Source organism: Trachinotus anak, unplaced genomic scaffold (assembly GCF_046630095.1).
Source record: "Trachinotus anak isolate AG129_WGS33_773 ecotype Australia unplaced genomic scaffold, CSIRO_AGI_Tana_v1 ptg000024l, whole genome shotgun sequence".
Lineage (NCBI taxonomy): Eukaryota > Metazoa > Chordata > Actinopteri > Carangiformes > Carangidae > Trachinotus > Trachinotus anak.
In genome coordinates, this window is record NW_027273875.1 from 11,109,374 (window position 1) to 11,125,860 (window position 16,487).

General features: G+C 43.1%; 1 protein-coding gene across 1 annotated transcript in view; it reads right to left on the bottom strand.

Annotated features, from left to right (window-relative positions):
• Window positions 1–16,487, bottom strand: part of LOC139607694 (LHFPL tetraspan subfamily member 7 protein) — a 95,195-nt gene that overhangs the window by 68,797 nt on the left and 9,911 nt on the right. The window contains exon 2 of the mRNA XM_071460803.1: window positions 936–1,074. Within this exon, the coding sequence (XP_071316904.1) occupies window positions 936–1,074 (139 nt within the window). The remainder of the gene's footprint in view (window positions 1–935; window positions 1,075–16,487) is intronic.

The window sequence follows — 16,487 nt, forward strand, 5'->3', positions numbered from 1 at the left end:
TACTGTATATCGCTCAGCTTCTGTGCCCACAGCGGAGGCTGATTAGAACGTCACAAATTTTACAGTAATTTATTACATGAAAAATTATATTTTGATGTAGTTGTTAAAGAGACTTGCTGCTCACTTACATTTTAAGAAATAATTTGTGCAAGATATATGTCTTATTATGTTATCTTAAACAGTGCAAATAGTCAGTAAAAGCAGAATAAGAGCTGACTTTTGCAGTATCATAATGGTAAAGGGCAACACGTATAAGAAAATACTGTATGCTGCCGCAACTAAAGCACATGTGAACCATATCGTCTCATTGAAGAACAGTAAAAGGCTTCACATTTGTACAAACTGCCATTAAAATGGTCTGATGCACAAGGCAGGAGTGTGAAGGCCGGCGCTGAGCAGTGACATGAGCTGTGCTGTATTATGGGGTTTTTAAAGCCTAACCACTGACAAGACCGCACTTTGTTTACGAGACTTCTTCTCTGTTGGAGTGAAAGCAGCGGCCTGATAAGCCACATGTAGCCCTGAACCAATGACCTGTGTTAAGGAGGCGTAATTGTCTTTTTACAGCAGGCTCTAAATCTATCCTCGCCTTCCCTTCACCAATTCACCCCTACAAGTGCCATGCAGACTCTGGTTGCCTAGCAGCAATGGTATTTGAGCTGTTTCTTTTGTTTCTTCTTCTTTTTTTTTTTTTTTTGGTTTGTTTTTTGACGGATGGGTAACAAAGTCAGCTCGGTTTTTTTTACAGCTCTGGTAATAGGCAGAACTATCAATGCTTGTTGCAGAGTGGTGAAGGCGATGGTGAAAGATGCTGAAAAGATGAATTTTAAACTGATGCAGGGGTTTACTAATTAAAAAATTCATGTCTTTATCTGTATCTAGTACGAGTGTGCGCAAGCTCCTGTGTCTCTGTGTGTATTCACATCTGTACTGACCTGCAGCCATCTGCATGTACCCAGCCAGGGTGCAGATCCTCCTCTCACATCCTCCACTGGGCAGGAAGATGGTGATGATGGCCAACAGGGAGCTGACAGCCAGCAGAGCACAGCCGCCAGAGCACAGCACCGCACTGGTCTGAGGAAAAAACAGACACACACACACATAGAACAATTTAATTTCAGCTCCGTTTATTCACTGAAGTAGAGCGAACACCACACTGATTGACAACATCTTCAAAAATGGGAGAAATTTCTTCTTCTGTGGAGAGCTGCTTGTGCCATCATGTAGCCACAGACAAATTGTACATATTTACCCTGTTTTGAAAACACTCCTCAAAACCAAAAGTGTGTGTGTTTTGGTCAGGTCACATTGTATCATCTCACAGCCAATCCTCCTAACAGGTTAATGGCTATCTCAGCTGGAAAACAGCACTCCATGGCCAAACAACAGGGCACTGTCCCTTCTCATTATGTCTTCATTTAATCACACACACACACACACACACACACACACACACACACACACACACACTGCGTGCTAGAGGAGCAAAACACAGGCAGAGGAGGGACTTAATGCAAATCACGGATTCATTCACAGTTTTTCTGTTTGTATGAATGTATCCATGCTGGTAAATTTGAACGAGCAGGCAGCATATTTAATTCAGCAGCTGTGAGGAAGTTTGGTTCTTTGTACGATGTCCTGCCAGAGCTTTGACTGGATTTTCACCCTCATCAGAGTGCTAAGCTGCCCTGTTGCTCCGCTCTTGCAAAGACTCCTGGGAAAGTGTGCATTTCTGGACAAGTGGCAGCTGAGTTTGAAAGTATGTTAGGCCTGGGAGAATGTGTGTGTGTGTGTGTGTGTGTGTGTGTGTGTGTGTGTGTGTGTGTGTGTGTGCGTGGGTGGATGTGCAAGTGTGTTTCCCACAACCTGTGTGCCTTTGCGGTGCTGTTTGATCTGCACAGCCTCTCAAACTGGCTCTCCAGCTTCAATAAAGCTGCCACACATCCTCCTTGACGCATTTGAAAATGTGTCTGTCCTGGACAAGAGCAACACACTAACGCAGTCAGAAAACAGCGCCACATCAGTGATTAGCATGCAGGCGGGGGCGATCAGAGAGAAATGTCTAACATGCACGAGGGAATTACAGCCCTAAAACACGTGTCATTATGCATGTCCCTGACGTGACTGACGTGAATGGAGGGAGGATGAAAGCAGAGCGATTTCCATGCCTGACAGAAGATTTAATTAGCTTGTTCGGGGTGTTTGGCAAAGATGGGAGCCAGGAAATATTGAAGTGTCGTGATGTTGGTGGCAATGACCATGATTATTCTTTTGACCTTTATTTGTCCAGGTCTGCTGAACGTGTGTGTTCTTCACCATCGCCCCACGTACATAACAATTAACACACATTCACATCTGGATTGCACATCAGCTCATTGAGAACTGCTGGCAGCAAAGTGCAAAGGGCACCTTAGCCATAACAATTAAACCAGGAAAGAACATGTGCAGAATAAGAAAAACTCCTTGAGGAAAGTGATTCTACTGCAAATCATTTTAAGAAAGACTGTAGGTTTCATTTGATTTCATTTACATTTCAAATGTCATCAGTATTCAGCACAGAGATCATTCCTCAGCACTCAGCAGTGCAGATTCTGGTCACATTTGTTTCCTTTGTGACAACTTCAGTGTGACCAAATATATTTGGTCTTTAAAATCATTAGTATTTCTGCATATTCACATTTTTAGCCCACACCATCGGCTTGCCTCTAGAGATGACGGTGTGGGTTGGTCACTTTGGTCCAGACTGAAATATCTCAACTACTACAGAATAAAAATGTGTTTTTATGTTTCTTTATAGTGTAATTTTACCTTTGTTATTTCTGCCAACACATAACCTGTTATTAGGTATCAGCATGCACATAAAAGGTGTGAATGATGTTTGGTGTAAAGCAGTGAGGTTATTGTTAGCGGGACAAAAAGTGGACAACGTAATATTTTCAGCAGCTACAATGAAGCTTGAGCTTGATTCACAGAGAACATTGTGTCTGATTGTGTCACTTTAAGCAGAGAGAGCTTATTCCTAACTTTATTCTCCAGTACTAACAACACCAATAACAATGTCTTCTTTGCTTGTTGTGAACCTGGCGAAGAGGCAGCAGCACACTTGAAGACACAGAAAAGTCATCAACTTCCGTGGTCTTTGTTCTTCTGTGTCTCCTGCTGGAATGATATTCATGTATGCACAGGAATGTCTCCTTTCTCTCCGCAGCTTGATCTCGGCGTGCCTCGTGGGCTCCCAGTGTGCAGCCTACCTCCCACCCCGCCGTTCTCATTTCACCGTGACACATTAAAGGTACATCATGTCTCCTATAGGGGAGTGGAGGTGGAGTGGTTGGGGGGGGGGGGGGGGGGGGGGGGGGGGCAGATGTCTTCGGCTCTCTAAGGTACACTTTTACTAAACAATAAAATAAACGTTGCAATGTAGTCAGCTGAATTTAGCTTGATGATGATGGTTAGCGTTAAAATGAACATCGCCATAATTGGTTGTAAGTCTAAATATTTCTATATAGACTGTGAGTCCGTCTGCTACGTGTGTATTCTGTGTATTTTTTTCAGTCACTTAATTATCTGCCAGCAGTAATAGATTTACACACATGACATTTTCTGTGTGCCATTTTCACACAGCCCGAGAGACTAACAAAGGCTATCAGAGCCCTGCACTGCTATTTTTACACGAAACAACCAACCTTTCAATTCACTGTGTCTCAATTAATCAGCTCCTGGCAGTGTGTTTGTGTGTGTGTGTTTTCATGAAACAAACTCACAGTCATCACAAGTTTTACTTACAAACAAAACAGAAAAAGAAAATCTGAGGCCTTTTACCTCAACTGTATTTGTGTTGCACAAGTTAATAAAAAAAAAAAAAAGCACTGGAGATTGTAATTATGTCTGAATAACTCGTGGAGAAAAATATTTTTTCTCAGCAGGAGACAAAACGAGATACACAGACTTGTCTTAATATCTTTGTCTTTCACTCTGCCTCAGTTTGGAAACTTGACTTGAATGGTAATCCTCTCAGGATACAGTGACTTAAGGTGCACTGAGGCACAAAGACACAACATTTACAACACAGCCATAATTAATACAGGGAAGTTGCAGACTTGACCCACAACCACCATTTAATCCCACAGTAGTAGTAAGTGGCCTGGAGCCGCCGTTAATATGACCATACAAGTGTTACAATGCTGATAAAACTAAAGGCTACAGGCACTGCTACACATGTTCGACTGCCCGGCTCTGTCATAAAGAAACTTTATTGTTTCCTCACAATAAATGGTCCACAACCTGAGCCTGATGGAGACCAATAACCACATCAATACAAAAAACACCTGCATCCAGCTGCTTTGAGTAGTAATGGGCCAGTCTGAAGGGGACTCTTTGATTTCCAATTACATTAAGGAAGTCAGGGATTACACTGTACGGGCCAATGAAATTTCATTGTCTCCTCAATTGGGAGTTACAAGATGGAGACAGCAAGGCATGTCTCATTAAACGCACTTTGCCTTTCCAAGCCCAGACAGACGGGCTAAATGTTTCAGCGCAGGGCCGTGGAAAATGGAGCGTTTCTGTTCTTCACAAGTGCCTGGAAGAGGAGACAGTTAATGCGCAGCACCGGCCCTTGACAGAAATAACCCCACCACTTTACAATCCAATGGCTCGCTTTTATGGAGGACAAGAGGTGAGGCAAGAGCACTGCAGATCCACGGATAAGCAGACGAGATGACGAGTTCGCCTTATACCTAGATCTCTCTCTCCGTGTGTGCGTGCGTGCCTGCGTGCGTGCGTGCGTGCGTGCGTGCGCTGTTAATGTGGACAGGTATGCCATCTGCACGCAACTGCTGTCTCATCCTCTCTGTGTGCCTGCCTCAGCCCTCCCATCACTGATCAGCATTCAGCAGCGCGAGAGCCCAGTGGTCACACTAAAGCATCAGCCTTGACATGTTCTGCCTCTGGAAGCCCATCAGCACCGTAACACAGCTTCCCAGAATATCTCCGAGCCACCAGAGGTGTTTCTGCTCCATCCACCTCACACACACACAAGGAATCAGCTGAGATTTCATCTGTCCACTCCTCTTTCTGTGACGTGTCTCCATTCCTCAGCTCTCTCTGTCTGCTCGCCTCGTAACTTCGTCATTTTTCACAGGAGCCCTGATAATCCTGACAAACAGAACTCTAATACAAAAAAGCACCAGCTCCCCCCTTATTCTGTACTAATGTGCTGAATAACGTCTTCCTCATTGATCTTCACTGGGAGGAGACCGGGAGAGGGAGGGTCGTAAGGATAAGTGTGTGTATGTACGTGTGATGGTCCTCTGAATGGCTGACGAGGCTGTGTGTACAGAGTGAATACGAGATGGAGAGGAGATAAGGGAGAGAGGGGAGCGGAGATTAATCACCTGACAAGTGGATGGAGTGTCCATTTGTGCCTCGGGGACAGGCTGCAGATAGGATGTGACATTCAGGAGCACTTGGGAGGACATGGGAGCGCTCGTTGTTCCCACTCCAAGACACACACACACACACACACACACACACACACACACAAGACACACACACACACACACACACAGGGGCGGACAGCTGAGTCACTTAATTTCAGCATACAAACACATGTTAACCTTCAAAATCATGGATCTGTTTGTCAAACTGGACTTCCTGGATCCCAATACCTGCAGCCGCACGCCCCCACCTACAACATCCTGTTGGTTTAACATTGAACTGAATGCTAGATTAGTTTCATGTGTTAGCTCACTAACATTTGCTAATTCTGGCCTGATTATGACACTGGAGAATCACACAAGTCCTTAGGCTCCATCCTCTGCAGATCATGAATATCTGCACATAATTTTCATGGCAAGCCAACCAGTAGCTGTTGATATTATTGCAGTTTGGAGCAACGGACCAACTGGCCAAAATTAACATGCCTAAAGCTACACCAGTAGCAGGGCTGCAAACTGTTTTTTAAATTACTGTGACTGTGATGAATGCAGGGCTGGGAGGAGAAAACCTCACCAACCCCACATACAGGAATAAGACTCTAGCAATGCTATAGGTTTTCAGCATGTAGTGACACAGGAAAAGGCAATTATGACCTCTATCATTCTAAGAAATAACAGAAAAACATTTGAAAATGTTTTTGTACCGAGTAAATGTGTTTATTCTTTGTGATGTAGCTGTAAGACACAATCTTATGTCATTTTCTGCCTTTAAACTGGCTCCGTAATTTGTTCTTCAGGTACACAAGAGAATCCTCCCTGTGAGAGATGTGTTTTTCCGAACAGAAAAAGACATTTCGGTGTCCTTACAAGACAGATTCACCAAGCTCTGACAATCTTTCATCCTGTTGTGTGTCTTCGCAAGAATGAAACACCTCACACTCACTTTCAGTCCTTCACAAAGTTACAAAGGCTGACGAGCAGCAACATATCTCTACTGATATATCTACTGTATGTGCTCTGAGTAGTTTGTATGAAAATCCAACAGCTGATTTCGACAGCGGGATCTTCTTCACATTTGTCACATTCTTACATGGCATCATCAGGAAGCCAAGCACGATAAAACCCAGCAGCCCTTCAAAAGGATCAGTCCATGAGATGAAGTTTCTCTTTAATTCCCATACTTCCTCTACTACAGCAACCTGCAGTGTCTTCAGGCAACTTCCAAAACTTGGATTCAGACAGAAAAACTCCAGCTGGGACTTTGTGAGATCATGCGATGAGGTACAGCACATGAGGTCAAGTGCCAGCTTTAATGTCATTATGTGGTGGGAGATGTGAAGAATTTTTATCAAAGTAATGACATTAAAATTAATTATTTAAAAATGTAATACTTTAATAATTTAAAACCTGGGCTCTAAGGGTCTGCTTTTTCCATCTCAGCACTTTTTTGACTCAGTGTCTGAAAAAGCCAACTTTGTGCATTAATCTCAGCGTATGGGCTGACATACTGAGGCTATGTTGGCCTCGTGTTAACTTTATCCCTGATGTTTGTTCTCCCAACTGCCACATAAATGATACAATATTTTTTTATATTTATATAACATAGAAATATTAAAATATTTTTTGCTGGATTGTGACATGCATTTGTTTATTTCATACCACTGAATCTTCCTTTGTTGTATCAGCATCATATTCTCTAATAGGAGCCAAGTCACACAGTAACACGAGAAGGCCCCTCATTGTCATCAGAGGTCCAGTGTTTCCTTCCAGGGAGCCACACAGGACGCTGCCCGCTGCAAAGTAATGCTTTAATGTGGTGTTAAGTCCTCGGCGTCATGTTAAATGAAAACACGGTGAGAATCTCTCGTACTGACAAAGACATTTCTGTCATTTTTCACAACTGAATGAGCGGGGAGGAATGTCATACATGAGCCCATGAAGGAAACACACCAGAGAGAAGGAAACACACACACACCTTTATACTTCACTTCACAGGCGTGTGCTGTATGTGGCGTGCAGGGATGTTTGGTTTGGATCACAGGCAGGAAGTTGGTTCAGAGTTACCAGAGGCTGCAGGAACGCCACCGCAACCTGTCGTTTCTGTTCCTACGCCAGCTTCTGTGTGGTGGGCTGTGTTTATCGACCAAACACTCTGTGTGTGTCTGCTTTAAGAGTATATTACAGCTTTTCAGCACTGAGAAAAGGCAGAGGAATACTCCAACCAGCAGTCAGGTATTGCGGGTAACACGCCTCGTTGTGTCAGTGACTCAGAGAAATACAGCAATAAGGAAAAAGCAGGTATTTGATGGCAGCTGGTTAATCAGGATCCAGTCATCTCACCAACAAATCAAAACAGTCCAGTAACACCAGAGAAGACCGCTGATGAGTGGAAAATCACAGCCATCTGTCAGAATTACACATCAAACCAAACATACATGTTTCTGACCCAAATGTTTGTTCATTAGGTTCATAAAGTTGAGTGAAACAAAGTCACAAAGTTAAATAAATAAAGCTTGTTTCACGGCCACTGTGGAATCAAACAGTAAAATTGCCACTATACATAGATTTATCCCATCAAAGCATGAAGATTTGTTTTGTCAGCTGGAAAGTAAATATCAGTATCTACATGCTGTTTAATGCCAGATACAATCTAACAGAGAAGTCAGTATTTTACTGTTTAATGCATAAAAGTTCATTTGATTCAGTGTAATCTAATGTAATGTCATTTCATTTCTTTTGCCATCCTCTGTACTTTTGAAAATCTTCTTTCCTGTTCACTGACACAGACCAGTCACCTGTCACTGTGCACGTACAGCAGTGACTCACTCCGCCCCTTCTCTTAGGGTTGGCATTAAAAAAGTTGCCCTCAACAGCAAGAAGAAACTTTTTAGTGCCATTTCAGAGGACTATTATATCCTTTGTAAATGGTCTTGTAGAGGGTCCCAGTGTCAAAATCTAGGTACATGAAATTATTTTAGATCATATTGTGCTCACATGGTCCACGTTGCCAAATAAAGTTTAATCAAATTGCTTCAAAGTAACTGACACAGAAAACCTGGGGCCAGGTTGTGTTATTCTGAAATAGGAGAACTGGAGAAATGTGAACAGGAGTCAACAGGGGCCAATAACAAAGTTTTGCCCCTGTGTCCTAACCCTAACAGGTTAATCTGGCCATGCCAGCAGCGCTGCAGTGGAGCTGGCATGGCTCCAGTTTGTCCAGAGCTGCAGGCGGCTGCCTCCCTGCCAGGCCACTAATCGCCACCTGCACCACCTGGGCACCTTTGGGACTTCATTTCTGGGCTCCAGGGTGATGAATAAACCCAAATTATTGTTGACCAATGAGCCAAAGATGCACGATAACATGTTGCTATGAACTCAGTAATTGTGTTCACCCTGACAGCAGCCAATACAATGTCTCCTATATAAATGGTCATATACTATAATTCAGTCAAATGTGACTGTTTAACTGTAAATATCAATAATATACATTATTCCTAGCAGCAGGGACTGATATAGGTTTTGGTCTTCATCATTTTCCAATTATTCTGTGTTATTTCCATCTTTATGTCTTCAGTTGTTATTTCCAGGATACATGTAGTTTTTGCAACACTGAAATTTCCCCACAGAACTCATTAAAGTTTATTTATTTTACCATCTCAGCTCTTTACATAATTATATGTGCAGCCAACAATATTAATAACAATATACAGGACATGCAGAAACATTATATGTGATGGGCTGCTAATCAGTGATGTTCAAAGGTAAAAATTGCAGACTAAATGTTTCCAACTAACAAAAGAGAAAATTAGACCAAAGATTACCCCAGAGAGAAATAACTGGAGCTTTCTACACAGTCAAAGCCATTATGTTTCACCGTGTTCTCCATTTTCAAAAAAAAAAAAGATTAGAAAAAGATTTATTTCAATCTATGACTCGACGTTGTATGAATATAAACTGCCTGAGGTGCCTGCCAACTTGCCAAAAAAAAAAAAAAAACTTCAGTGAGGCTCTCACAACTGCTGGAGAAAGACATAAACCACAGCTCTAGTTTCACATCAGCTGCGGCACAGGAAGAGGAAATAGATGCATGCTGGTTTCATCCCAAAGGAGAATCATCTTTATGAAACCCTCAGGTAGGTCGGCACAGACAGTGACTCATATGGAAGAGACTGTTATGGAGGGCTACAGAGAAAAGCTTCTATTTTAGGCACATTGTGCTGAGAAAAATGCCTCCTTTTTAAAACTACATGCACTGCACTGCAGTCACACTGATTCATATCAGAAGAAACACTGAAAGTTAAAAGCTAAAGAAACTTTACGGGACTTGAAGTGAATTCCCTCCTTGATTCACTGATGATGACGACGAGGAGGAGGATGATGATGAGGGCTTATACAATGGATCCTCTTTATGGTTTCATCAAGAACTGTATGACAAGTGATCAAGTGTCCATCTGGCATTGCTGAGCGCCACCTGCCACACACGCACACAAACACATTGCAGCACTACATGGCCGATTCCCACTGTTTTCCTACAGTGCAGCGATCGGAGCATCAGGCCTACACACACTTCACATAGCAGCTCCGTGTGCAGAGATACTGTAGATACGATCTCCTGCACTGATAGTTATATCTCCTCCTGCTGCCATGTGCCTCCACCCCTCACAACAGAGTCGTCATATACAGTGCGTGGGGCGCAGAGCGTCCAAATACCAGGCAGCAACACAAAAGCCTTTTCTCCCGCTTCTTTTATTTTTCTCCTCATTTCTCTCTGCTCTCAATTAAACGGTAGCTGATGCCCTGGAGAGGAGGGGGAGGAGATGAAGGGGGTGTATAGATTGAGCTGATAAAAATTGCATGTACCCAGAAACTTCTTAAAAACACCTCTCTCCTGTCCATCGCTCTCACTCTCTCTCTCTCTCTCTCTCTCTCTCTCTCTCTCTCGTTCATAATAGATCACAAAAGCGGATCAGATCAGATGGGAGGATCAAATAGCTGGTTTGAAATGTATGGGATCCCTCAGAGCCTGGTTTAATGATGACATCCTCACAGTCGGGCCAGAGGTTTTTATTCAGCTCTTATAATAGGTTGGTGGTGGTGGGGGCTGATGGGGAGTCAAAAGAGAGAAACCCCGGGCAAAGTTTCTCCTTTCTCTCCCTCTCTCAATAGATGCTGTAATTGAATTATAGTGCAACTGATACTTTTGTGTCCCGACCTCCCTTCCTCCTCCTCCTCCTCCTCCTTCAACCCCCCCCCCCCCCCCCCCCCCCCCCCCCCCCCCAGAGGCTCTTCAAAAGACACCAGCCACGGAATTTGTCTTGTTGTGTCTCTTGGCTTTGAAAGCAGATGCTAATAAGAAATGGATGAAAAGCACACTGTTAAAATTTGGAGCAAAGGGTTGAATAAATTCAGGGGGAAAAGCAGAGAGATGAGAACTGTTAATCAGCACATTTGCTCATTAGAACAAACGTATGTTTGGCATCTGAACAAACAGCAGAGCGTAACTGGTGCACAAAGAGGCCCAATCCAGGAATTACAGTTGATCGTTTTGCATCAAAACACAGAGCACTGCAGGAGAGAGAGAGAGAGAGAGAGAGAGAGAGAGAGAGAGAGAGAGAGAGGGAGGGAGGGAGGGAGCTGAGGGGGGAGCACGAGATGAGAGGACGGGGGAGTGTGAGAGAAATGGAGAGATGTGGGGGAGAGGGAGGGAGGAGCACTTTGCCTTTTCATGCAAGTGAAGAAATACTGTACTATCTCACACTGACATAACACTACAGCCCACATACAGTATGGCTCCATCTGTAGATGCCTTATCCATCTCAGTAGGTTGTAGGTAAACAGAATGAATGGCTCAGGTCGTAATAATAAGCAGCATCAACTCTGCTCAGACTGCTAAAGCTGCCTGAGGTGAAATGTAAAATGTTTTACTTGAAAAGCACAAGTCACGTTCATATTCTCTAAATCCACACAGCATCTGAGCAGATTGAGGATTTCTCTCATTGCTACTCGTGTGTGCCCTGTTTTTCTCCAGGATTATTCATAGCTGGATCAAGATCACAACATTTTTTAATAAACCCCACATGGAATCATTTTCATCATTTTCAGATACAAATTACTCATTTTCATTTAAGATAAGATGAACAGCTGTTGATATAATCCTGATTTTTGATGGGAACACGCAGGTTATTGAGAAACCATTAAGATCTGTTGGTGTTATCACCATTATACTTGTGCTGCCTTTATTTCAAACTATGAGCGCTATGTGATTCAAGATAACTTCATCCAGGATTAACAAATCAATCCTCAAAGAACCAAATCAGCTGGGTGAGAATTAACAGGATGTTAGCCTGATAGTATTGACATTAGCCTGGATTAGTTGAGTGACATTTGAACAACACTGCTGTTATCTGCTTGCCAGGAAAACGTATCACAACATTACATTACTGTATTATCACATGTAGTAGTTTAAAAGGCAGAGATGAGTTGAGGAGCTTGAAAATGAATTAGTCTGAAAAGCATATGAAAGTGATTTAATCAGTGATCTGTGGAGGAGATAATCTTCTCCAGTGAGCTGCTTTCAACAATCCAGTCTGAACTGGATGACTGTCCCCACATGACTTATGAGTTTGCAGAAAAAAGGATATTTTACCCTAGATTTTTTTTTAAGAACTTGGATGTCATATTCCTGGATTTTTCAGACGCCCTGCCAGTTTAAAAAATTGTGATGTATATGGTTTGATTCTAACATATAGAGGATTTTCCATATTGAGTCATGTCCGTGTGGCACAGCCTCCTCCTAAACCTGTAACAGACAAGTTTGAGAGAGCATGAGAGCTTCAGTGCTTCTGCAAACCTCTCATACACTCACACCATCAAAAGCTCACACAGCCCAGCTTGCTCTTGCATTTATGCATGATCTGCACTACCGCTGGTCCCAAGTGCACATTTCATAATTCATGCATACTGTACTGTAGCAACTGGAAATGCTACTATATCTGCCTCCACCACTCTGCTTCATTTCATCAGTGAGTGAGACCGGTCCATGTCGCACTCAGATTACAGTAAACTCCCTGACCCCAAAAATGATCATCATCTCCCTACAAGGCAATATGTAGAAATGTTTCACTTAACCAAATTAATATCTTCAGTCAAAACAGTAACAGCTCAACAGCAAGAAACTCTTGTGCTTCATCCTGAAGTCAGGTATATTATACTCTCAAAAATCAAGAAGAAAGTAGATCTCCACAGGAATAATAAATAATGTGTGTTACTGGGTCTGGATCACAGTTGCATCAGTCTCATTAAGTATCATTCTCGTGGCAGAAAGAGCATCTGTTGCATGTTAAGGAGCCCACAACCTGGCCTATCGAGGATCCGGGTGAGAATGATGTAACCGGACAACAACACGCTGCTGAGCTGCTTCGTCTTACACGATGACAGCTTATCATTACACAGTAGGTCACTAATGAAGCTCAGTTTTGTAAATGGCTGCGGCTTGCTGGGCGTACACTGACAAATGATAAGTGAGTTCAGCTTGTGTTTAACCATTTACTGTGCTTTCTTTAAGAGGAATTCATCACTAAACTGTGTAAACGTTTATTACATGTATTGTTAAAGTCATGACTAACCGTTGGGAACGAACACAAAATTCAGGAGCCTTATCCTTGTGCCCTTTACAAACACAAAGCAGATTAAACTAGACTTTGATTGGAGATGTAACACAGATGTACAAACTGACTTGCATCCAAATGATTTTTTTATACTCCTGTCTTTGGCTGTGCTCTGCTGGGTGCCTCTTTTCATTCAGATCTCTCTGTGGAGCTGCACATTAGCACAGCAGCAGCAAACTCTTCTGTGTTGCAGAGAAGGAAATTAACTTTTTTTTGAGAAATATTTTTCCCCCCTCAGGTGGTTTCAGTGGCCAAGACAGAGCCCTTGTACCAACTAACAGTAACAGTATTAGGTTATAATAATACCTGCTGTTGTCCATTTGTAAATCTAAATGAATACAGAGCTGTGGCAGTTTGTTCTGCGAGGTTGATGAAACTGATATAGATGTTACATGTTTGAAACAAGTCACTTTACTTCACCATGAACAGAGAGAATGCTAGTTAAAGGCTAATACTAGGGTAAAACATAAACTCGACAGTGTAAATGTTTCCCACATAGAGGCCGCTTCTATCTGCATAGTTTCAGTAAGACAGGAAGAAAATATTTGCCTCTGGCAGGAAGACAGTCAACGCCCCACAGAAATATCTGATTAGATGCTGCAATTCCCTCATGACCCCAAAACTAAACAGGAACACTGGCAATTCATGTCCCCACCAACGGCTAATTTTTTAAAGTCTGACATGTCTGTCAGACTCACTGTCAGAGAGCTTGTAAGAGTAAGATATTCAGTGACATTTCTCTTTATACAACACTGAATAAGTCTATACACATGGGACTTGTGGATTTTCTTCTCTGAAGCTGCACAACTCGCTGTGGGATTCAGCAGAGAAGTTATGTTTGGAAGCTCGGCTTGATCCCAGGAGCTTTATGTTTTGATGTTGCGGGATTTGCAAGAATTACAGAAAAAGTGGAGCAGTGCAAGTATACGGAGAAACACAGTAGGAAAACACAAAACTCTGGTTGATTCCATTAAACTAATATCTTCTCTTCTTAGAGAAACTCTCACTAGCATCTTTTCCTCTACACAATGCCAGCCTTGAGATTTGAGGTGGAGGTAGATTCACTGTATCAAAGTGTTTTCCTGTCGGTCTTCTACCTGCGACCCCGGTGCTCTCACTACAGACAGAGGCCGACTCACACGGCTACAACCGGCCCCTGTGCATCGAGCCAAGTGAGCCATCATTTATGTTAAAAAATGGAGAAAGGCTCCCTGTTAAATCAATACATAAACTACCCGCAGGATCCACAGGGTAGGCAGTGGAAGTGACAGGCCGCTTAACAAATGGATGGCAGCCTCCCGTATCCCGCTGACTCAGCACGCCCCCCCCTCCAAAGGAACCAGTGCTCCGTTATGCTGCCCCATCTCTCCCCCTCTCTTATCAGTCAGACAGCTCGCTGTGTCTACCTGGGAACTGCTGATCAGAGGCTCTTAAATATCGCCAAAGCAAAGAGTATAATTCATAAGAGAGATAAACGCTCGCTGTGTGGATGCGTTCTCTGCTGCTGGGAGTTCAGCCAGTATTTGAATAAACATCCCCTGTCTGCTGGTGGACTATATCACATGTTTGACCATCACTGGCTTTGGAGGTGCACATCATCACAGCTGGTGTTTTGCTGTGCCCACTGCTTTGAGAATATCAAATATCACATATAAAAAGCTGCAGAAAAATATCACACACTGCAGGTAACGTCCATCCATCAAGGCTGATGAGATCATAAATCCTTCTCCTGCTCAGCCAGATTGATTTCCTCTCTATTTCACCTAGATGGGTATAAAATGCAGATCAACATGTTCCCCTCTTTCCTCCTCCTCCTCTTCCTCATCTCTCTCTCAGGCACCTGTTCTATCCATCATCTGGACAGCTGTTCCTCTGCACTTTCAATTCCTCGCCCGTATGCAGCGCTGACCTCTGGCCCTGCTCCGCCTGTCAACACACTCCTTCAAAGCCACCCGACACACACACACCCCCCAAAATCTTGCACACATCCAGGAGACTGTGACAAAATCTACAGACAAGGCAGAAGGAGAAGTTTTCCCAGATTTCTCTTTTTTAATCATGGGGATAAACCTTTGGAACGTCGCCTGTAGCTCAGGTGGTACAGCGGCTCGGCCATGATTGAAAGGTCAGTCTAAACCTTGACATGTGAAGGTGTCCTTGAGCAATACCACAACTCCCATAATGTCCTGATATGTGTGTGTAGAGTACAGGCTGCTTTGGAAAAAGGCGACAGCCAACTCATTATGAGCCACAGTTGCATCCCAGAAAGCAAAATGAAACTTCAGGCCCCTTATACACCTCTGTTCCACGGCCCAAGTCTGGCCCATATACTTCCACATCTGGGTAGATTCCAGCTGTTATCCTGCGGTGCTGACTGACGGCTGGAAGATTTTCTGCGTAATTTTTGTATGTGGAAATAACGTCTGATAATCATGCCACACATGGGCCAGACTTGGGAAACCGGGCGTATCCTGGGCGAGAAGAAACACAAGCACGTGGCCAAAGTGTGGGCCAGAAATGCATAACTGAGTTTAAAAGACCATGCTGCTGATTTCATATGTGTCCCACTCCCACATGTAACATACAGTGTGTGCTGTATTTGTGACCTGTTGTTGGACATCTGATGAATTGTGTCTATGCGCTCGCTGTTACGAACTGTACCGACTTCTTAAGTAGTGCTGTGCATTCATTAAAGTCAATTGAATTGAGTGAACTACAAATCAGGTATTGTCAACATTACTGCCAACCATTTTCTAAAGCCTTTTAAATTGATTTCCTACCTTCCAGAAAGTCATTGCTTTATATTCCTCCCAGAACAGCATGAAAACAAACTCGCCGAGTTGGAACATTGCGAACTGACAAAAGCTGCTCAAGGACACCCCAACTGAAGTTCACCAGTCTGACCTGAACTTCACAGTTGGTTTTGTTGCGTAAAGTTTCAGGCTTGTATTAGATTATTTTTACATGTAACTTAAAATTCTCTCTCTGATCCTTTCTTTGACTCGGCCAATCGTCAAAGAAAGGATGATGCTTATCATGCTCTGCAAGTAGATATATGAAGCCCACTGAGAGGCGAGAAGAGAGACAGTGCATTGCATTAGCCAGGTGAGCTAGTGTTCAGTAAAGGATGAAAATAAAAAGGCATTTGACTTGTTTTTGTGTCATAATTAGCATATGAATTCATGAGTTGTGGCCAAAAATGTGCTTTTTGAGGTCACAGTGACCTTGAACTTTGACCTTTGACCACCAAAATCTGATCAGTTCATCCTTGAGTCCACGTGAATATTTATGCCAATATATTTATATATGGACAGACAAACAACATGAAAACATAATGCCGCCGGCCCTGGCTGCCTCCGGCTCATAAAAATGGGAGCTTCTT